Consider the following 22608-nt stretch of genomic DNA (forward strand, 5'->3'; position numbering starts at 1 on the left):
CAGCTATTATTATTATTATTATTGCTATGTCCCTTCTGAGGGCGAGTCGCTTGCCGGCCTCGGGAGCCAAGAGGAAGCCGCCCAAGAAGGCGAGGAGGAAGAAGCAGGACTGGGACGTGAGTACGAGCGGGGGGGGGGGAAGCCAAGCTGTGAATAATAATAATAATAATAATAATAATAATAATAATAATAATAATAATAATCTATTTTCCTTTCTAGTCGCAAGAGTCGTAGATTCGTAAATGGAATTCACGTTTTCTAAATGCTTTATGACAGATTCCATTTGTTTGTTTTTAAAATATGAGTCAACCAAAAGTTTTACTTTTCCAGTTTTATCACCACAGCAGCTATCAACACTATTAATAGCCAGGGAAGCAAATAATTTAATTAGACAGCGCCTCTATGACATCGAGTGACAGAATAATCCGGCCACAATAAGGAAATGTGGTCGGTGGTAGGATTACTTTCCACCTGGTCGTCTTGACACTTGGTTAAATTTGCAAAATTTAACGGTCCCAAAATACAGACGTGATTTCACTTTCACAAGTTTGAATATACTGCCTTTGGCTGCACTTGAGAGTCGATTTCCAAGAAATCCACTGTGGAGATGGCAGTATTCAGTGGCTCATGTGCTTCTGGCTGCACACTTTATAAAGATTTGAGGAGTGATGTGATTATCCCTCTATTATTGTCCATTCTGGGTTGCTCAGCCATTGCTACTGTGTCCTTTCTTTGAGCAAATCAAGATGATCAGGTGACAGCAAAAACTGGAAGGGCAATTAGAATAATATCTCTTATTTGATTATTGATGTCAACCCCCAAAATGTATTTTCTATAGTTAAGTTCTTACCTCTATCTTCAGTATCTTTTACTCTATTTTATTGCGATGGCTAGTGGCTGATGCAAATAAAGATTCCTCTGAGTTGGAGAAGATGGTGGGTTTTGCCCAGGGGTTTGGAATCAAAACCTAAAAGGAACCAAACCCAATAAAATCTAGTGTGTAAGCTTTTGACTTTACCAACACTTCTCTTCAGGCTGGAGATATATATACCGGTATATATATAGAGAGAGAGAGAGTGAGTGAGTCAGCAGTGCCTCCCAAACTTTTTTTGGCCATGCCCCACCTAAGCACCTCTAAAATCCTGATGCCACCCCCACCCCCGCCCCCAGTGACATGTAATTATTATTCAAAAAGTGAACTATTCACTGGAGGAAGCCTAAAAGGCTATTAACTCAGTGTAACTCACTCTCGAATGGCCCCACTTAAAATTCGTTCCGGAGGTCCATTCTTAACCTGAAACTGTTCTTAACCTGAAGCACCACTTTAGCTAACGGGGCCTCCTGCGGCCGCTGCTGCACGATTTCTGTTCTCATCCTGAAGCAAAGTTCTTGACCCGAGGTACTATTTCTGGGTGAGCGGAGTCTGTAACCTGAAGCGTCTGTAACCCGAGGTACCACTGTATTGCGCTTCTTAATGCATGCCAACCTTCCTTCTGGATCGTGTTAGCGAACACCTTCTACCCGAATACAGTAGCACCTTGGGTTAAGAACTTACCGTAATTCGTTCCGGGGGTCCGTTCTTAACCTGAAACTGTTCTAAACCTGAAGCACCACTTTAGCTAATGGGGCCTCCTGCTGCTGCTGCACCGCTGGAGCACGATTTCTGTTCTCATCCTGAAGCCAAGTTCTTGACCCAAGGTACTATTTCTGGGTTAGCGGAGTCTGTAACCTGAAGCGTCTGTAACCCGAGGTACCACTGTATAGAGGGAGAGAGAGGGTGGGGGGGGGAGAAGGTGTTAGGGGTATAAAAGCTGCCCTTTGTGGAAGCCTCCTTTGTACTTATGCAGGAATTGCTGCCCCAATGGGAAATGGAGGGAGAGATTTGCGAGGTGTGGAAGTTCTCAGGCTGTGCACTGCTTCAAGATTTTTTTTGTCAGCCTCCATCCTCCATGGAGGAATTAATTCTGGAACTTTTAGTCCAGCTTGGCAACTTGTGCCCGAGTCTCCCCAATTCCACGTGTCAAAACAATCACAGGTGTCAGAGCCCAGGCTATCAAAATTTATGAGAATTTAAAACCATTTAAAAAATGTTTACTTGGAAGTATGCCTTCTTTAGCTATTATTTCCTTTGGTATATGTGCCCAGACATAATATTGCAGCAGTGCCATACTCAGTTTTCTTCTTCTTCCAGTAGCGCAGTTCTTCTTGTTCGCTTGCTCGCTTGGCAAAAGATTCCTGCATTGCAGGGGCTTGGATTAGATGACCCTCGTGGTCCCTTCCAACTCTTAGGATTACAAGACTTTCCTCAACTGAGGAGGCAGCGGTGCTCTTTCCATTGTACTGTATAGCCCTGCCCTCTAGGTTCCTGGGTGTGCTAAAACGGGGTGGGATGGTTAGAATTGACCTATCTATAGATAGAAGAACTTGGAGAATGCATGTTATTAATTTGAGGTACTTGGTTTCATGTTCTAACCTTGCATTTTGTATGTTTTGTTGCAGAACACTGTTCATGATCTCACCGTGCATCGTGCAACTCCTGAAGATCTCGTAAGCTGGAAATTTGTCTTTCTTGACATACAGTGGTGCCTCGCAAGACGAAAAGAATCCGTTCCGCGAGTCTCTTCGTCTTGCGGTTTTTTCGTCTTGCGAAGCAAGCCCATTAGTGGTTTAGCGGATTAGCGCTATTAGCGGCTTAGCGGGCTTAGCGGATCAGCTGATAAGCGGCTTAGCGGATCAGCTGATAAGCGGCTTAGCGATCAGCTGTTAAGCGGCTTAGCGGATCAGCTGTTAAGCGGCTTAGCGGATCAGCTGTTAAGCGGCTTAGCGGATCAGCTGATAAGCGGCTTAGCGATCAGCTGTTAAGCGGCTTAGAGGATCAGCTGATAAGGGGCTTAGCGGCTTGGGAAAAAGGGGGGGAGGGGGAAAAAACCTGCAGGAACTCGCAAAACATTTTCGTCTTGCGAAGCAAGCCCATAGGAAATTCGTTTTGCGAAGCACCTCCAAAACGGAAAACCCTTTCGTCTAGCGGGTTTTCCGTCTTGCGAGGCATTCGTCTTGCGGGGCCCCACTGTACTAGGGAGGGACTTAAGGAGGCTTGTCTTAGACATAAAATTATACAAGTAAACCACAGACTTGCTCTTTTTAATTCTGGATGTGTCCCAGTCATGTATAATGTGGAGGCTGGGGTCCAGTGCTGGATTTTGGATTTTGGAGGAAATTGACTAGGGAGAGGGGTTACAAACTGTAATGATGCAAGTGCAAAGGGTGTGTGCAGTTAGCATCCTGTATCCCTATATGCTCCCTTCTGCTGCTGATAGTGCAGGTCTCCACTACATTTGATGGCTACCCCATCCCTTCCATGCTTCTCTGTTGCTTGTTCTTCTCTCTTTCTCTGACATGCTCACAGTCCATTGGAAAGCTTGTATTAGGTGAACCATCTCCAAGTGTTTAGAAGAAGAAGAGGAAGAGTTTGATTTGATATCCCACTTTATCACTACCCTAAGGAGTCCCAAAGCGGCTAACATTCTCCTTTCCCTTTCTCCCCCACAATGAACACTCTGTGAGGTGAGTGGGGCTGAGAGACTTCAGAGAAGTGTGACTAGCCCAAGGTCACCCAGCAGCTGCATGTGGAGGAGCGGAGACACGAACCCGGTTCCCCAGATTACGAGACTACTGCTCTTAACCACTACACCACCCTGGCTGCTTGTGCTTTTGTAACAGTCTGCATATGGCACTAAGATAGTGACCCTGCTGTCTAGTTTTGCCCAGTGTATAGAAGTGTAAAGACAGAAAGCCTTCTAGTTGTTTTGTACCGTCACAACCATCTCCTTCATTTGTTCCTTGGCTCTGGTCTGAGGAAAATCTTTTCCTTTCCAGGTACGACGCCATGAGATGCACAAGTCAAAGAACAAAGGCATTGTACACTTTGAACTGCAAGAAAAAGCACTGAAGAGCAAATGGAAGAAGCAGAGACCAAGAGTTCCAGAATCTCTAGAAAAAAAGAAACTGGCCTTGATGAGAGAGGTAAGAAATGGTTATAGAGTTTCCTTGTGGCTGATATAGTAAGCTAGTCATCAGCTGTGGTTCAACTGGGGGTGGGGAGAGCTCTGTCTGCATGGTGGCATGCACAGTTCTTTCCTCCCAACTACCTGAGATCCGACAAACCTAGACAGCATCCTAAAAGCAGAGACATCACCTTGCCAACAAAGGTCCGTATGGTTAAAGCTATGGTTTTCCCAGTAGTGATGTATGGAAGTGAGAGCTGGACTGTAAAGAAGGCTGATCGCCGAAGAATTGATGCTTTTGAATTCTGGTGCTGGAGGAGACTCTTGAGAGTCCCATGGACTGCAAGAAGATCCACCCTCTCCATTCTGAAGGAAATCAGCCCTGAGTGATCACTGGAAGGACAGATCCCGAAGCTGAGGCTCCAAGACTTTGGCCACCACATGAGAAGAGAAGACTCCCTGGAAAAGAAAATGTTGGGAAAGATTGAGGGCACAAGGAGAAGGGGACGACAGAGGAAGAGGTGGTTGGACAGTGTTCTCGAAGCTACCAGCATGAGTTTGACCAAACTGTGGGAGGCAGAGGAAGACGGGAGTGCCTGGCGTGCTCTGGTCCAGGGGGTCACAAAGAGTCGGACACGACTAAATGAGTAAACAACAACAACCTGAGATTTAGCTTACTTTTCATGTTTGCTGCTGTGCAAGGCTTCCTGGTGAACTATTCATTCATTATGTGCCTGGAGTTCTCTAATCTGGAGAGGGCACACTCAGCCTCATAGTGTGCTTCAAGCTTGTAAAGTGAATAAAATCACAAAAGTATGTTTATGCTGGTTAAAAGGGAGTCGGAAGCCACATCCTCTGTGACCAGGCGGCTGGGTTTTTAAAAACCTTCTACCAGGTGTCCTTGTAGAAAGTGGATGGAACGATTCATAATTTCTCCACTAGCCCAGTGAATTTGTTTGTTTGTTTATAAGGTCTCAGAGCAGGTTGCAACAATACAATTATACCTTTATAAAACCAAGTAAAGCAAGTAAAATTGTTTCAGACAAAAACAAAACAGTACAGATTAAATAAAACCTGGATCGCTTTTTAAAAATTGGTGCTACATTGGCTACTTCCCAGCCCTCAAAAGATCTTAGGGACAAGTTATATATTTTTGTTATCCTTTTGTTAGCTATAATGTCTTCATTAAGGCGGGTTGTAAAATAACACCATTTTCAAAGAAGCATTTAGTATTTTAGACAATGCTGTACAAATAAGCCTAAGATGAGTGCTAAAGAGTGACTGGCATAGACTGCCTTGGTCATGCCTCAAAATAAGTAATTTCAAATATTTGCCACATGTAGATGTATTTTTAAATGTGTTACTTACTGAATTAATCATGCCCATCTATTGGTCCTAATAAAAGGTAGCATTTCAAGGATGATATAGGCAGCAGTATTAATAATTTATATGATTAATAGTGGCATGTAACCTGTTTTGAAGAGTGGATAGGGCCTGGGGAAGGAAAGAGAAGTATAAAATGTGTGTGTTCTGTGCTTTCATTTTTTTAGATTCTTTCTGATCAGTACCAGTTACAGGAAGTCCTGGAGAGATCTGATCAGGCCATGGCTGTGGTGAAGGATCTATTTGGAGATGCCCCTCGCAGGCATTTAGGTGAAGTTTTACTGAGTGAGATATAGTTTTGTTTAGCAGACCCAAGCAAACCCCAAATGAAAGCTGTTTACTGGAAACGATAGCTTCATGTTTCCTAGTGTGATAATAACATGGAAATATGTTCTTTGATGACAGCCACAACCATGCCTCCAAATTTTCCTTGTAGCATACAGGCAACCCCCCCCCCCGCCATTTACACGTGTTCACATCTATATGTGCATTGTGCCGACCCCAGAAGTAACCTGGAAATGTCATAAAATACATTTTATGTATTTAACATAAAGGGTGGGTTGCAGGCTTTTGCGGGCTTTTTCAATTACACACAATTTTACAGACGTGCTTGATGATCCAGAAACCAAGCCCTGCGCAAATCGGGGGTTGCCTGTATAAGCAAGTGATCTATTTAAACTGAATTCTGTTGGTTTTGCTAAGAGAGTGATGGCTGGGTCTTGACTGGTGCTCCAGAGAGTTACACAGTGTAAATTGCCAGTGTGGAAGCCATATTTTCTCCCTTTGCGTCTACAGATGTTTCACCTACAGCAGCATATACACGTCCATCCCATTTGGCCTGATTAATTCCACCACATACAGTCCTTTCCTCTGCATTTGTTACTCCGTTGGCAAACTATGAGCTGTATCACATGTCCTATGAGGAAAGGGTATAGGTTTATAAAGTGATACATATATTGTGGAGAAAGTGGATAAAAGACCCTTCTCTCTATTTCTGGCCCACAAAAGCGTATCATGCAATAAAAACTTTAGTGTTTAAGAGCTTACGGTGCCACACAATGTTCTATTGTTTTTCTACAACAAACTAACGGTATCTAGAATTTGTAGAAATATAAGATAGTGTCTCCATGGAAGGCAACAAAGGATTGCTACGTTTGTGCAGGAGGCTCAGCATCTAATCTTGGGCCTAATGAATGGAAGTCTTTCTTACTTGTCTACCCTCTAGGTTTCCCAAATGTGACTGTGGCTCCTGATTATGATGTAGAATCCTCTCAAGGTCCCATCGTACAAAAATGTGATCCCCACACACAGCTCTCTCTTCTTAGTGATTCTGTCATGGATCCACAGGTGGTGTATTTTCCATGTAAACTTTGTCACTAAATAAATAGAATAGACCAAGGACTGTGTCTTTTGCATTTGATACATAGACATGCCTTTTCAAATTATACCAGTGTTAGTCATTCTGTGGAGTGAAATGAAATGGCAAGCACATGCCAGTTAAGAGATGTCTGCAGATAAATTGTTGAGTCCATAGTTGCAGCAGTGACTCTTAAGACATAACAGAAGAGGCGCTTGAAATATCTCTTAAGACTGCAATCCTTTGCATACTTATGTAGGATTAAGTACCATTGAATTTAGTGGGATTTACTTCTGAGTAGACATGCATAGGGTTGTGCTGCAAATAAAAAATTGAATGCAGAAATAAATGTTTGTACTTGTTTTATTTTAGCAAATTACTTACTGACAGTAGTGGGTACAAATAATGTTTATTGAAACCTGAACACTTCAGTTTTGATTTTAATGAAATCAAGGCAACATAGATTGAAAGCAATAGTGTGTTTGCACTAGTTGCTTAAAAATGCTGTAGCATTACAGTAAGTGTTCACTTTCCACTTCTGGGCAATTGGTAATTGTCTTTCTGCCCTCTGTTGGTGTGAAATTAAATTTCTTGGGACACAAAAATGTGTGTTTCCTTTAGCTGGGCTTGCAGCAGTTGTGATTTCTGGCTATTGGCTCACTGTGTTTTGTCAGCCTATGAAATATGTCAGTTTAAATTTCTCCCATGCAAATACAGAAAGGTAGCCGTGTTGGTCTGCCATAGTCAAAACAAAAAAAATTTTTTCCTTCCAGTAGCACCTTAAAGACCAACTAAGTTAGTTCTTGGTATGAGCTTTCGTGTGCATGCACACTTCTTCAGATACAATTTTCCCATGCAAATGTTTGAGATGTTATATCTGTCTCTTGAAAGGCTCTCAATGAAGTAGAAGGAGAAAATTATTTGATGTGCAAGACAAACAGTGAGAACGATACGTATTTGAGCTTCAGATCTGACACTGATACAGAGAGGTAAGTGTGTATCTCTCTACCTTCATAGTTTTGTATACCCTGCATAAGCACAAATAGTTTATTGCTTGATACATGATCTACTAATCCAGCTATTCAGCTCTGCTATTATCTCTCATGTATATGATCTTCTAAATGTTGCTATAATGCTTAAATAAAACCAAACTTTTGCCTTTTAAATTTATATTAAGAACAATATCACAATAAACCAGAACAAGATATAGTACATATCCTTTACATATTTGTAACATCACTGGGAGATATAATTTAAATATCCAAATACAGGCATGTAACAATGAAGGTTAAGCTAACACACACTGTGGCAATAAATATTTCCAAAAAGTCTTCTTAAACTTAGGCAATATTATATTAGCATCTTGTCTAGTTTAAAATGTTGTGAAAGGCCTCCATATTGCTGTGAAGTTATCATGACTTGCAGCTCCTTTGGGGACTCTACTTTGCTTCCCAGCCACCACAATAAACCACATTTTGCCTGCCAGCATTAAATCGTAAATGGTGATGAGTGAAGGCAGCGCTGGGCTATTTCTATTCATGTGCTGCTAGCAGAAATATAATCAACTCTTTATAAAGAGCTGTTGTGTGGCTTCTGGAATCACTGCCCAAAGGGCTAGTGCTGGATCTAATGCAATCAGTTTTGTTCCACTATAGTTGATATTTACCAAAATACACTTTGCCAAAATAAGTATAGTATGCGGCACTGATGGCTATCTAGCTGCAAGGTAGGAACAATGCTGCAAACTAAGCACAGCATAGGGTACCAAACCATGTCCATTATGGCTAAAATAATGTTTCTGTTAAGGGCATGGTGATAAAATTGCGACCTTCCTAAAGTTGTTCTGCATCTCTGCTCTTCACTTAGGATGCTTCACCTTCTGAAAGAAGAAAACTCTGTGGCCGGTGGCCAGCATGAAGTTTCTAAGCAACAAGTATCATCACAGGAAGTCTATGTGCTTTCAACCCCAACAACAAATGTTCAGCCATTGGGATCCACAGGTTCATTTTACTCTCTTTTAAAACAACAAACCAGTCAGAAATGAAACAGTAGCTGCTGTGGCTTGCTGTAAGGAGGCATGGGGGACCTGCGGCCCTCCAGATGTCACACACCATCTCCTCTTAGCCCCAGCCAGCATGGCCAGTCACCACGGATGATGGGAACTGTAGTTTAGCCATATCTGGAGGACCACAAGTCCCCCACCTTGCTGTAGGGCATGGATGGAGAACTGCAGGATCGGGAGCCAGGTGTGGCCTCTAGATCTCTCTGCCTGGCCCTCACGCCACAGCCAACACTGGCCTTGTTCCATGCCCTCCTTATCCTAGCTGAAATGTAGCCAAGAGTCTTGGCTGGATGGTGGAATGAAGGCGGTGTTGGTGCATAGAAAGCGCTTTGCATAGATGGAACATAGGCTAGTGTACAAAGGTAGAAGTCCCATTCATTTCTCTGCTCACTTTTGCCTCTGGCCTCATCCGTCACTGGCATACAGTCCCCGGAAATTTCCCCATGAGTAATTGCAGCCCTCAGATTGAAAAGGTTCTCCAACCCTTCTGTAGGGGAAGGTATGTTTTGGATTATTTTAGACTAATTAAAAAACTGCCTACATTTTTTTTTAATTCATTTAGCCCTTAATGCTACTAATGTAGTCAAGAAAGTCCACTCAAAACTTCGGTATGAAGAGCAGACTCCAGATGCCACATACATTGTGCAGCAAGTACTGAACGCCAATGTAAGGAAGCAAAAGCAAACCACAAAAGGTATGTCTTAGTGTACCTCTTCTCGCGTATATTTCTCAGTCTCTGTTCGGTGGCAACCTCCCTTGTGCCCATCTGTGTGGAACAATTTGTCTTTTGGAAGGAGTGAATTAACCTTTTTAAAATCAGACTTTACCAAATATACGTAGTGTGAAGATTCTTATGTGAAACAATCTGCACCCGTGGAAAATAATAATTCCTGTGTATAATGTGTATGTATATAGCACTCAAATCCAATATGTGTTTCTACACCTAGAGGGTGCTGCTATTTTGAGGAAAGGAGCCATCAAGACCTTCATTTCTTGTGAATTGCTGCTAGCCTTCTGCTGCTCCTTAATCTAGTTTGGAGTTTAATCTAGTTTATGCATAATACTATTCTGTGCATTTCATAAATATGCCAGATAGAATTACAAAAGCAGTAAATGGAAGAGTTTAGATTTGATAAGAAAATAAGTACTGCATACATTCCAGCATATTACCCAAAATTATTGTTTCTCCTTCACATCCCCCCACCCCACAATGCTCCCCCCTCCATGGCCTAACTAGATAAGTTTTATTTTGTGCTGTTTTGCAGGTATCTGCAGTAAGGTAATAGTGTAGCATTCACAATTGGATCACCTTGTTGGTCTGCCTCTTACTATTTTGTGACTAGTATACCTTTGAAGGGACGCGGGTGGTGCTGTGGGTTAAACCACAGAGCCTAGGACTTGCCAATCAGAAGGTCGGCGGTTCGAATCCCCACGACGGGGTGAGCTCCCGTTGCTCAGTCCCAGCTCCTGCCAACCTAGCAGTTTGAAAGCACGTCAAAAGTGCAAGTAGATAAATAGGTACCATTCCGGTGGGAAGGTAAACGGCGTTTCCATGCCCTGCTCTGGTTCACCAGAAGCGGCTTAGTCATGCTGGCCACATGACCTGGAAGCTGTACGCCGGCTCCCTCAGCCAATAAAGTGAGATGAGCACCGCAACCCCAGAGTCGGTCACGACTGGACCTAATGGTCAGGGGTCCCTTTACCTTTATATAATAATAATTTTCCCAGCCACTCTGTCTAATTGCTGTCTAAAGCTTGAGTTGTTTTGCAAGGATTTAAAATTTCCAAACTTCATCAAAGTATAGCAAAGTGGTGGGGAACCTTTGTAAGCACCTTAATTCCCTTCAGCTAAAGTCCCCCTCCCATCGCTTTTATTTGCGTCAAAGCACTCTGTTTAAGTGCTAACTTCTGCATTGCTAAGGACAGCATGCTTCCTTGTCCTCTTCTCAGTGAAGAAGAAGCAAAGTGTGCAGACCCCGGAAGCACAGAAGAGGAGTAACTCGAGTGCTGCTGCAGCTTCCCTTGACCTTGAGCCCAATGGCAACAAATCCAGCCTTGAGGTCTTGAACCAAATGGTGCGCGATATGGAGAATGAAATGGAGGAATATGAGAGATGGATGGGCCATGAAGTCCAGCAAGTCCACAGCAGCCAAGGTCTCTCTGGATTTACCCGCTCGCTGGTGAACGCTCTGTGTCGGGTTCTGCGCTATTTGAAGGAGGTGGGAAGATACAGCAAACTGCTGCTTGTAGCCACTGTAATATTTTGAGCAACGTTGACTGTGCTTTTTCAGTAGTTTGGTGCTGTTTGTTTTAGTTTGTTTCCCATTGATTTCGAAGAAAGTAGTATTTGCTTTGGATTTATGTCCATTCTGTTGCACCAGCCTCAGAACAGCTATTTTGAATATACATATAGTCAGATGATTAATGAACAAATGTAAACTTGTTTTTTTTAAAAAAAACACACTACAAACTCCCTTATACCTCTCCCTCTAATAGTGAACTCATGTGGTGGATGCCAAAGCAGGGCCACTGAGAAACAAGAGGGAGGGAGTGGCAAGCTAAAATCTTTAAAAACCATAAACTTAAGACCCCTGTTAGGACTGAGTACAGTCACTAACGAAGTAATATTGAGTGTTAGTTGGACAATAGGTAGTGGGGTTGGACTATCACAACTTGGCTGTCCACACTGACATATGGGTAAAGTTACATTGCATAATTTTGTTGCAGGTTCCACTTGCATACTCATAGTACCATTTCCAAAATTCCAGTTCAAGGTGCCAGTTACTGGTTTGATGCCCCTCAAAGGTTTAGGCCCAGCTGTCCATCCTGGGGAACACCATCCATCATTCCTTTTTCTCTAGGCCCATATAGGATGGAATGACACCTCACTTTGTTTGCCATAATAGTGCAGAAAAATGCAACCAGTTAACTCAAGGAATATTTATAACTGTGGCCACCATGTTATGTTACGCTCTTCAAAGAAGACTCACCAGTTACTGTGGTGTGCTGTGCTTTGCCAGGTGCAATGGCTGCCTTTTAATACGTTTAATAATTATAATTGTTTTTATGGGCATTAGGTTGGATTTACTAGGTCAGACTTTATGTTTAATTTGCTAGTTTTTGTACTGCTGCATTGTTTTTCCTGCTGCAAAAAAGCATATGGGGATTATACCTGAATTTATTTTTATCTGAAAACATTTATTCTTTGAGTGGGAGGGAGGAAAAGGCACACCACGATCCCTACATTCCATCAATTTACCTGGGATGAAAGTATGTTTAGGATGAGCCAAACTTCATTACTGATGACATAGAGGCCCTCATTCTGATAATCCACAAGTGTAGTTGGGGGAGATTGAGGGTATCTCTGTACAGAGGATGTTTTTCAATGCTACTCAGGTTAGACCCATTAAAGTCAATGGATATGATTAATTTAGGTTCATTGATTTCAATTGGTCTACTCTCAGTAGGACTTAGTTGAATACCGCCCACTGTGTTTAATCCCTGCTTAATGCTGCCAAGGCAAAGCGGACAACACCAAAACAACCTCTTCCTTATAATTAAAGCTGGTAATAAGATCAGTTTCTGATCTATGTCCTGCAAGGAGAAGGTGCATTGAACATTCAGCTAGTGTAACATACATCCTTTTCCTACTTCCCCCACCCCCTACCCTTTATGCCCCAGTATTTAGGCTTCGACTTTGAAGGTCTAGGAGGGAGAGCTTTGCCTTTCACTTTGAAGTCTGCCCTTCATTCAAATGCTGCTGAACCCTGATAACTCATGCTTTCACAATGAATACTTCAGCTGTCACTTTACTGGGGCTGATTCCTCCCTCTCCCTCTTTCCCTGTCCCCAAAAGACTGAGACAAGGCTGCGTCAAGAAAAGCTGAACAGGCAGCAGCTTGAAGGAGAGCTAAGTGAACACAGGGCCCTCATTGATGCTCTAACTGCTGAAGTCCTCCTGGCGAGAGAAGAAAATATTGCTATGCAGGTACTACCCAGAATCACTGTTGAGCTAGGTAACCTAGGCACGACCTGCAATTGGAATTTAATGCCAGCATATATTCCCTTCGTTTGGTGCTGTGATGTGTTTCCAGACACCATGCTTTGAATGCATTGGCAGAGCAGCAAGGGGCTAAATGACTTTAGTAGCTTAACTTGAGCAAGAGATGGACTTGAACCCCTTGTAATCTTATCTCTACGGGGATTCAAGTCTGTATCCTCATGATACATTTGCTGTGTTCTCCTTGTTCACACCTAGTATTTTTGCTTCTGCTGTGAGGGCATATCTAACCTTTTGGTTCCAACTTCAGAATTCATGTGATAAACACTTTAGTAGCACTCAGTTATTGTTTATGTTATATGTCTATTGCATTAGTACAGTAGAGAGCAAATATGTGCTTATGGGACTACTAGGGGTGTGGGCAGGTGCTTGGATGCTTCATGTTTGCCTGTTGCAAGTGAATCAGAATGGTGATTTTGGTGCATTTCTTTCTCGCTTTTTGTCTTCTAGAATAAGTTTCAGCACTACACGGTTGTAACAGATGAACAACTGACTTCACTCACATGTGCATTTAAAGGGCTTCCCATTACAGATTCTGGAGAACTTTCAGTCAGGAGTCCTGAGGCAGCTCAAGGTACAAGTCTTCACCAGGGAAACCTCAATAATCTGAGTGACACGACAGTTTCAAAACTTAGAGTTTTAAAAAACAGCTGGACTGCTGCTTGATAGCTGTCTGATTTATTCTGGTGGTGATTGGTTCTGAATGTGTAGGTACCTACACATGGTGTTCATTGTGGTTTTTCAGGCCTTTGCCCAATACGGTGGAACCTTGGTTCTCGAACTTAATCTGTTTGACTCCCGAAACCATTCGAAAACCAAGACGTGGCTTCCAATTGGCTGCAGGAGCTTCCTGCACCTCAAGCGGAAGCTGCGTTGGACATTTGGCTTCTGAAAAACCTTCGAAAACTGGAACACTTACTTCCGGGTTTTCGGCATTGGGGAGCCGATTTGTTTATCAGCTAAGCCGTTCACAAACCAAGGTTTGACTGTACTATATCAAACATGGAAGAGTAAATAGCTGTTACGGTCCCCATTCCAACACTGCACTAAGTAAAGTAAAGGGACCCCTGACCATTAGGTCCAGTCGTGGCCGACTCTGGGGTTGTGGTGCTCATCTCGCTTCATTGGCCGAGGGAGCCAGCGTTTGTCTGCAGACAGCTTCCGGGTCATGTGGCCAGCATGACAAAGCTGCTTCTGGCAAACCAGAGCAGCACATGGAAACATAGGAGTAGACCTATTTATCTACTTGCACTTTGAGGTGCTTTTGAACTGCTGGGTGGGCAGGAGCAGGGACTGAGCAGCGGGAGCTCACCCCATCGCGGGGATTCAAACCGCCGACCTTCTGATCGGCAAGTCCTAGGCTCTGTGGTTTAACCCACAGCGCCACCTGCGTCCCCCAACACTGCACTACTTTCCCACTAAAATCCCTACAGGCCGTTGTTGGTCTCTGAAGGTGATATTTGAAGTCAACAGCAATTTTGGGGGAAATGGCAGTCACTGTCCATTTTTCCTTTAAAATGAAAAGCATCAAGCACATTTTTAAAAAGCATTGTTAACATAACATTTAGTTGGCCCTAAGATTCACTGTTAGATTTGATTAACTGTTTCAAGTTTTCCTCTGTCTAATATAATGCATTGCCCTCTTTATTCTCTCGTCAGAAAAATGCCTCTCAAACTACGTTGGGCCAAAGAGAAATACACAAGTGGATATTCCCAATAAAGCCCCAGTGTTTCCAAATCCTTTGGATAAAATGCATCCAACCCCATCTTTACCAGCTTGTTTATTCCAACCAGCTGTTTTGTTATCTCCACCACAACAGAAGAGCAGTCAGGCATTCCCTCCTCTTCAGAATGGTAAGAGGGTCATTTTGACTGCATGACAGCTTCCTGACTTTGTTTCCGTAATCAACCCTCCATCAGTCACATTGTGGACAAGTCCTTTTATGCCTTCTAATCTAGTGTAGTATCTAGTCCCAAAAACATCGGTGAATGTGGCTATTGTTCAGTTATACAATGTCAGGTCTTTGGTCTCATGCCTAGGAAACCCAGTCTGAATTTATAGCAGGACACTCCTTACTTTTAAACCAGCAAGCAATTGCTACACCTTGTACTTTTCCTCTTTCTCAGCTGGTTGGAGGCATCTTGTTAAATTTTGCCACCTTGAGGACAGGATAGTGCTTCACCTGGGAGCCCCATTGCTTAAGATGGATCTACTTCGAAGAAAACTAAGGGCCATCAGAGTTGTGGGAGAAGTGATTAATATCATACCATATGTATTAATATATATTCTCCCCAATCAGAAAATCGTCACAGCACAGATCTAATGAAACAGTACCAGATATTTGGGCAAGATTGCTTTTAAATTGCAGGGCACAAGCATTTGAGTTTCACCTCACTTGAAGGTCAGCTCTGTAGGTGAACATTTGCAGATAATAATCTGTGATCCAGAATACAAAATAAATGCACCTCCCGAAGTCTAAAAGGCCTCTAGGCCCACAGCATTGACATTAGATTGTTTTGAACGTTTTGAACTGTTTCCTTTAGACCTGGGGGCAGGTATGTTTCTTTTGTATTCAGATATCAATCCTTGAGTGTTAAATTAAAAAATGAGAACTGACACTCAAATTGGCATTATAACCAGCCTTTGCCTCTCTTTGGAACATAGCCTTTTCACTCCCATTTTTTATTAGTCTAGGAATAGGATTTAATATAGTCGTACAGATTTATTTGGTCTCCTATGTTGTCTTTCCCTAGACTCCACTGGGAGAGAATCAGAAGGAGAGCAAAAGTCCTCTCTGTCGAACAAGCCACAGACGGTGGAAGAGGATGGCAGTTTGTTCACCCAGAAAGGTGCTGGCCTTTTGCAGAGTTCTGTACAGCCAGATGGCCAGCCGTTAGCAAGTGCCTTCTCTGCGGTGCCAAGCCAAAGCCCTGACGGCTTTTCAGAGAGGCCTAATTCTGATGTGACCATGATTCTCACCCAGAGTGATGATCTGCAGGGACAAATAGCTGAGCTAACACTCCAGAACACTGTCATTAAAGCTCAGCTGAGCAAATTCAGGCATTGCCCTCAGGAGGCATGGGATATTTTGCAGCAGCCATTTTCGGCGCAGAGTGGATCAGTGCTAGAGGGGCAGGTAAGAATGTAAGAGAGTGTTGGATCTTGACATTCTCAATAAACATTGATAATTTGAGATTATGCTTTGTGACTTGTGGAAAGGGAAGCATGGGTGTGTATGTGCATACACACACACCTGTCAATTTTGCAAGAATTACAGTCATCAACCATCCATTCATGGCATTTGTGTGCCTGTGGGGCATCTTATTGGTGACCCATGTACTGAGTTGCCACTGAGCCTCTTGGGCTTGCCGATCAGAAGGTTGGCGGTTCGAATCCCCATGACGGGGTGAGCTCCCGTTGCTCTGTCCCAGCTCCTGCCAACCTAGTAGTCTGAGAGCACGCCAGTGCAAGTAGATAAATAGGTACCGCTGTAGCGGGAAGGTAAATGGCATTTCCGTGCACTCTGGTTTCCGTCACAGTGTTCCGTTGCGCCAGAAGCAGCGGTTTAGTCATGCTGGCCACATGATCCGGAAAGCTGTGTACAAACGCTGGCTCCCTCGGTCTGAAAGCGAGTTGAGCACCACAACCCCATAGTCACCTTTGACTGGACTTAACTGTCCAGAGGTCCTTTACCTTTTTACCTTTTACCGTGTTTCCGGAAGCCTAAATAGTTATAGAATCATATGACTGGATGGGCTGTTGGAGCTCATCTGGTCCAACCACCAGCTCAGCGCAGGGTCTTGAATGCAGGATCTGCAAGCATCCCTAACAGATCGCCGTCCATCCTCTGCTTAAATACCTCTTGCAAAGGAGAGCTCGCCACCTCTTCAGGGCAGCCTGCCACTATTGAACAGCTCTTGCCAATAAAGTTTCTATTCCTGCCTTCTAGAGCAGCAGAGAACAAATCAGTTCACATCATTAGTGTGATATTTTGATACCACGATCATGTCTCCCCTTAATCTCTTCCTCAAGCAAACCATTCAGCACCATCCTCATTACCCTCCTGTGGGTTCATTGCCCTTATTTCAGTTCAGTGTCCTGATTTAAAAGGCGGTGCCTAGAGCTGGACATGGTATTTCAGCCAACTTGGAATAGAGTGTACAGTGGTACCTCTGGTTATGGATTTAATTTGTTTCGGGGTGCCACGCACACCCCGAGAAATCCATAACAAGAGGCGCCACTTTTGTGTGTGCGCTTTTGCACGTGCGCGAACGGCAAAACCCAGAAGTATACACTTCCGGGTTTGCTGCGGCCGTAACCCAAAGATCCATAACCTGGAGGTTACACAACACGAGGTACCACTGTATCTTCCTTTTTACTCTGGGAATGAGTGCAGTGCCAATGACAAAGTGTTTGTTTCCTCCACCCGCAAATCTTATATGTGATATTATTTTAACTTATTACCTGTTCTTCACCTTAACATCCAAGGGTGGGTTGCAATTAAAAAAATGTTTAAAACAACTTACTGAATGTCATTACTCCATTCAGTGACATACTTTCTGAATGCTATTTTGTATTCTATTTGAAAGCTGCTTAGCTTGGTATATGCAGAATTCTGTTAGCTCACTTTTAAAACTCTACTCACAGGTCTCTTAAAAAATACTTTGAATAAGTTGGGATTGTGGGAACTTCATTGGTTGCTGTTCTCCAGCTAGAAATAATTATAGACTATTACATTTTGCTTCAAACCAGTGATCTATCATCTGTCATGACCTACCTTTACTTGACCTTGTGCTGCCAGAATGCTTTTTTGTGATTAAAGACTACGCGAGGTGGCTAAAAGTAGATTGTGGGGGGAAAGGTTGCTGCTAGCTGCTACTGTTGGGTAACTCAGATGCACCGAGTCTGCCAAGCAGCCAAGTTCAGTAATGAAAAGTAGGAAAATGACTTTTAACTACCCTCTTGAATACTCGTTTAGGGACATGGTGATGCCGTAAGCAGCTTGAAAGAATTACCAAGGAGCTTGGATGAACGAATAGCTGAACTGAACCGCCAGAGTGCAGAAGCACGCAGCAAACTGGTGCAGCTGACCAATCAGCAAACGTTACCAACATTCGTCTCTGTGTCTCCGCCAGTTTCACCAATTCCATCACCACCCGTAAATCTGCTTGGTATGTTACCCACTATTTAAAAGCTTTTCTTACATCAGTGTTGGCAATATGGGTTGGTGTATTCTGATGATGGCAGCTGTCTTTACTTGACAATCTTTTTCTTCTTATCTTTTTTTGAATTTTTGAAAACATTCTGTTTCTCTATTTAGTAATTGCTTGATGGGCTTCCTCATTACTGGAACACCTGGACACCTAATAATTCTCTAATCAGATACTGTCTTTTCTAGAAAACGGAAAGAGAAGAACAATTGAGGTGTCTGTTCCAGTTGCAGAAATTCTGGATAGTTCCAAAGAAAATAGTCCTTCTCCCGCCAGTGGATCCAGTACAAAGAGGTCAGCTGCTTAGCTATTCTCTTTTTACAGGCAGGGTGGGTAGTATAAGCTTCTTGGGAGAAAGGCGATGGCAAACCTAGACAGCATCTTAAAAAGCAGAGACATCACCTTGCCAACAAAGGTCCGTATAGTTCAAGCTATGGTTTTCCCAGTAGTGATGTATGGAAGTGAGAGCTGGACCATAAAGAAGGCTGATCGCCGAAGAATTGATGCTTTTGAATTCTGGTGCTGGAGGAGACTCTTGTGAGTCCCATGGACTGCAAGAAGATCAAACCTATCCATTCTGAAGGAAATCAGCCCTGAGTGCTCACTGGAAGGACAGATCGTGAAGCTGAGGCTCCAAGACTTTGGCCACCTCATGAGAAGAGAAGACTCCCTGGAAAAGACCCTGATGTTGGGAAAGATGGAGGGCACAAGGAGAAGGGGACGACAGAGGACGAGATGGTGGGACAGTGTTCTTGAAGAGACCAGCATGAGGGAGGCAGTGGAAGACAGAAGTGCCTGGCGTGCTCTGGTCCAGGGGGTCACGAAGAGGCGGACACGACTAAACGACTAAACAACAACAACAAAGGAATACAGCTCAGGGAAGGGGAACAGGATCTAGACAGCAGGCTAGATCCTGAGCTCTTCTCCCCTTCTGTATGAAGGGAGGTTTACCCCAAACTGCCTGGTGGGCCGTTCTCAGCAGCCTGGTGGATCTAATTGGGTCCATTGGCCAGTTATGTTCTCCACCCCATGCTAACTTATAGTCTGAAGATAGGCTGTGATTTCCAGTGAATCGTTATAGATTTTGGCTCTAGAAATAGAAGGTTTCTAGCAGACAGCTTTCTTCACTTGAAATGCCTTGATAAGCAAATACAGCCGTACCTCTTAAGTCAAACGCCTTGTGAGTCGAACATTTTGGCTCCCGAATGCCGCAAACCTGGAAGTGAGTGTTCCAGTTTGCGAACGTTCTTTGGAACCTGAATGTCCGATGCGGGTTCCTGCAGCCAATCAGAAGCTGCGCCTTGGTTTCCAAACATTTTGTAAGTCGACTGAGATACGACTGTACCTGGTTTTCCTCTCAAATAATATCTGCGTCCTAATTAATGGGAAGTTAAATGTACATTAGAGCCTTGTTGAGGCACGTCAGAGGTCTGATGTGTTTCCATTAGCAGTCATCTATGGACTCAGATGGTTAAATACAAATGTATATTTCCATTCCTTTCTCACCTGTCTAGGTCTTAATTCATTTAGCTAGCCAATTCCATCAACGTGTGTCAGGGAACTGACATCAGAGATTAGCGGAGAGGGAAGTCGCTCCAATGATGCAGGGGAGGGAACTAGCAAGGAGAGAGAGAGAGCTTCCGCTGGGGAAGGAAACCAAGGTGACACCAGGAAGAAAGGGGAGGCTGAGAGTACTTCGGAGGGAAGGCTCCGAGACTCTTCCAGTGAGATCAGTGGGGAGAGCACAGGACCTCCGCTTGGCACGCCTACTCTGCGCAGAAGGCTTCCGCGCAGAGAAGCTAGGCGGAGACTGGCTGTCAAGGAGTTTTTATGTTGGAAGAAGTTCAGGAAACGCCCACTGACGGATTCTGCCAGTGATTAAGACAGTCGCGTTGTAAGGCGCTGTCAAACTAGGGAAAGGTTTAGCTATACAACCCGCTTGGAGCAGCAAGGAGTTTTACGCATAAGCAACCCCAATTCCCATTACAACGTGCATGCCTTTTTACTGAATGACAGAGAAGCAGGCAGGTAATACACAGGCTTAGTTAAAGTACACACACACACACGCACACACACACATGGGGAAAGTTATGGGGATGCCCCAGCCTCTGATTTCCCTAATTTTAGTCAATTCGTGGGCCCCACTGGAGTCTTCTACAAAAAGTACCTGAGGGACCAGCTACCAAAGTAAGGAGGGCATAACCCTTTCTGGCCCTCCTACAATTCAAACACTTATATCAAATTATTTCTGAAATTTGAATGACTAAATCATCTACATCCTGGTTGTTGTTGTTATTATTATGATTATAATAACAGGCATGGCCAAACTTGGCCCTCCAGATGTTTTGGGACTACAATTTCCATCATCCCTGACCACTAGTCCTGTTAGCTAGGGATGATAGAAATTGTAGTCTTAAAACATCTGGAGGGCCAAGTTTGGCCATGCCTGTTAGCAGCACCCAGACTCTAGGAGCTATATAATAGTTAAATTTAAGAGAAGACCATCTCTGCCTACATGTTTATAATATAAAGGTACAAGGCAATTAGGAAACAGGACAGTGCACTCAGCACCTGTAATTCTATACACTTCGTGTTTCCTAGCTCTCTATTATTTATGCCCACAGATCTGCAGATGTGTCTAGCCAGGTGTGCTTACCACTAAATACCTCAGTGGGAAATGTACAGTTGACTTACGACAGTCATAGAATAAAGGTAAGTCATTTTTAGACAACCATACTTCCACCTTTTGGCAATGTTCAGGGTGACTGTCAAGCCTTAGATAGTCTAAACAACCTGTAAGATTAAATCATATAAACAAGGAATATTTGGTGTTAATGGAGGCGATGCCAGGAAACTGGGACTTATGTTCACATGTGGTGGGGGTGTAAATATGTACAGGGGTTTTTGGCAAAGGGTGTTTAAGGAGAAAACAGAAATCACTGGGTTGAAACTGACCGAAAGTCCAGAGGTAGCATTGTTATCAATTTACAATGAGGTGGAAGGTTCGCAGGCTAGGAAGGGCTTGCCCACAAATTTATTGACAGCTACATGAGTTATTATAGCTAGGAAGTGGAAGGGGCAAGCAGAATATAAAATGGAAGAATGGTATAAAGAGGTGTGGAATATAGCTATTAATGATAAATTAACATGTGCTATTAAGGCAAGACGGGGAATATGCAGGAGAAATGATTTTGAGGAGATATGGAAGGTATTTGTAGAATTTGTACTGTTAAAACGGAAAGGGGTCAAACCATCGCAAGAGGTGCTGAAATTTGGGGAGGTTGGATAGTTACAATGGAATGGTCTTGGGGTGGGGTGCACATTTTTATTTTTACATTATTATTACTTTGTTAAAATTAATAATAATAATAATAATAAGAGGATAGTCAAAACAGAACCCCAAGATTGCAGAAGTAATATATATATATAAATATATATATATATTTAAGGGGAGAACTGAAGGGGAGGCAAGGAATAAGTGACAGTGCAAGGAATGTAACACTTCACTTTTTTTTCTCCATTCCCGTAGCCTAAAAAGCAAGGAGAAGATGGCTGGTTTGCCTTGTCAACACATATTGGTTAGCCCCAAGCCCAGATGTTGTCGTAAAAGTGTTTTAACCCTTATAAAGTTCTAGAACAGGGGTGGCAACTCGTGGACCTCCAGATGTTGCATTGGCCGTGACAGGAGTTGGGACGTCTGGGGGCCGCCCCTGTTCTAGAGCCTTTTCTGCCAGGCCATGGACAAGGTCAGTCCTGCTGGTTCTGCTGAGGTCTTTCCACATCTGTGGCTATGTGCTTCTCGTCCATATTACAGTTGAACATGGTCTTGGACTTGTGTCATGTGTGCAGTCTGGAGTACATTAGGCACTTGAAACAAGCAGTGTTGCAAAGGCATCTGTGTGCAACAGAATTGTGCGGACAACTGCTTGTGTCATTCCTTTGACGTGAACCACAGAAGGATGGAGCGGCTCACATAGACAACTTGCTGTGCAGCTGCCTCCAGGCTATTGTGTTTCCACATTGCTGGCCTCAGCATCCATTGGAAACCATGGGGGCTCCTGGATTTGTCCTTTGTTCTTTGATACTCATATCTGAAACATTCGGTGTTGTATGAAAGAGGAAACTGTAATTGATAATTGATGTATGCAGTTAATATAAGAAGATCAAGGCAATGTTTTAACCCTGTTAATGCTGCTGAGCAAATACTTTCTGGAACTCAAGTATTTTTTAAATGGTTGTAATAGTGATAGGCTTTATATCACATAAAGCAAATCCCTGGACTGGAATGTATAACTTTTGGGGTCTAGTTATTGTTTACCGTGCTCATACCTGTCTTCATTTGCCAGGCAAATTTATCCTGGCATTAAGTCTTATAGTCCATGTGCTGCTATTAAGAACTCGCCTATGCAAAACCACAGAAGGCAGCTATTTCCTGTTCCATGCAGGGTCTTAAATTTTTATCCAAAAAGTGGTGCTGTTACTATTGGCTCTGCAGAAGAAATACAAGCGTAGTATTTGTCAGTTCCATTAC

The 22608-nt window shown here is 43.3% G+C and overlaps 1 protein-coding gene across 1 annotated transcript; it reads left to right on the plus strand.

Moving 5' to 3' along the window:
* Positions 1 to 2: 2 nt before the first annotated feature.
* SPICE1 (spindle and centriole associated protein 1) lies at positions 3 to 22363 on the plus strand. The gene is made up of 17 exons (XM_053370716.1): positions 3 to 116; positions 2500 to 2547; positions 3877 to 4023; positions 5555 to 5657; positions 6613 to 6734; positions 7636 to 7733; positions 8611 to 8744; positions 9369 to 9500; positions 10757 to 11025; positions 12663 to 12794; positions 13317 to 13440; positions 14526 to 14720; positions 15621 to 16003; positions 17846 to 18038; positions 18266 to 18371; positions 20702 to 20789; positions 21607 to 22363. The coding sequence occupies exons 1-17, from the start codon at positions 27 to 29 to the stop codon at positions 21658 to 21660; spliced, it is 2418 nt and encodes an 805-aa protein (XP_053226691.1). The 5' UTR covers positions 3 to 26; the 3' UTR covers positions 21661 to 22363.
* The last annotated feature ends 245 nt before the right edge of the window (positions 22364 to 22608 follow it).

This window comes from Podarcis raffonei, chromosome 17 (genome assembly GCF_027172205.1).
Source record: "Podarcis raffonei isolate rPodRaf1 chromosome 17, rPodRaf1.pri, whole genome shotgun sequence".
Taxonomy (NCBI): Eukaryota; Metazoa; Chordata; class Lepidosauria; order Squamata; family Lacertidae; genus Podarcis; species Podarcis raffonei.

What these genes read in the sequence shown, in the direction of transcription:
- SPICE1 (XM_053370716.1), top strand. Translation starts at nt 27, where the DNA reads ATGTCCCTTCTGAGGGCGAGTCGCTTGCCGGCCTCGGGAGCCAAGAGG. An exon ending in TCAGCCATTGGGATCCACAG is followed by an intron (nt 8,745 to 9,368) that starts GTTCATTTTACT and finishes TAATTCATTTAG; the next exon opens with CCCTTAATGCTACTAATGTA. An exon ending in TTCTGCGCTATTTGAAGGAG is followed by an intron (nt 11,026 to 12,662) that starts GTGGGAAGATAC and finishes TGTCCCCAAAAG; the next exon opens with ACTGAGACAAGGCTGCGTCA.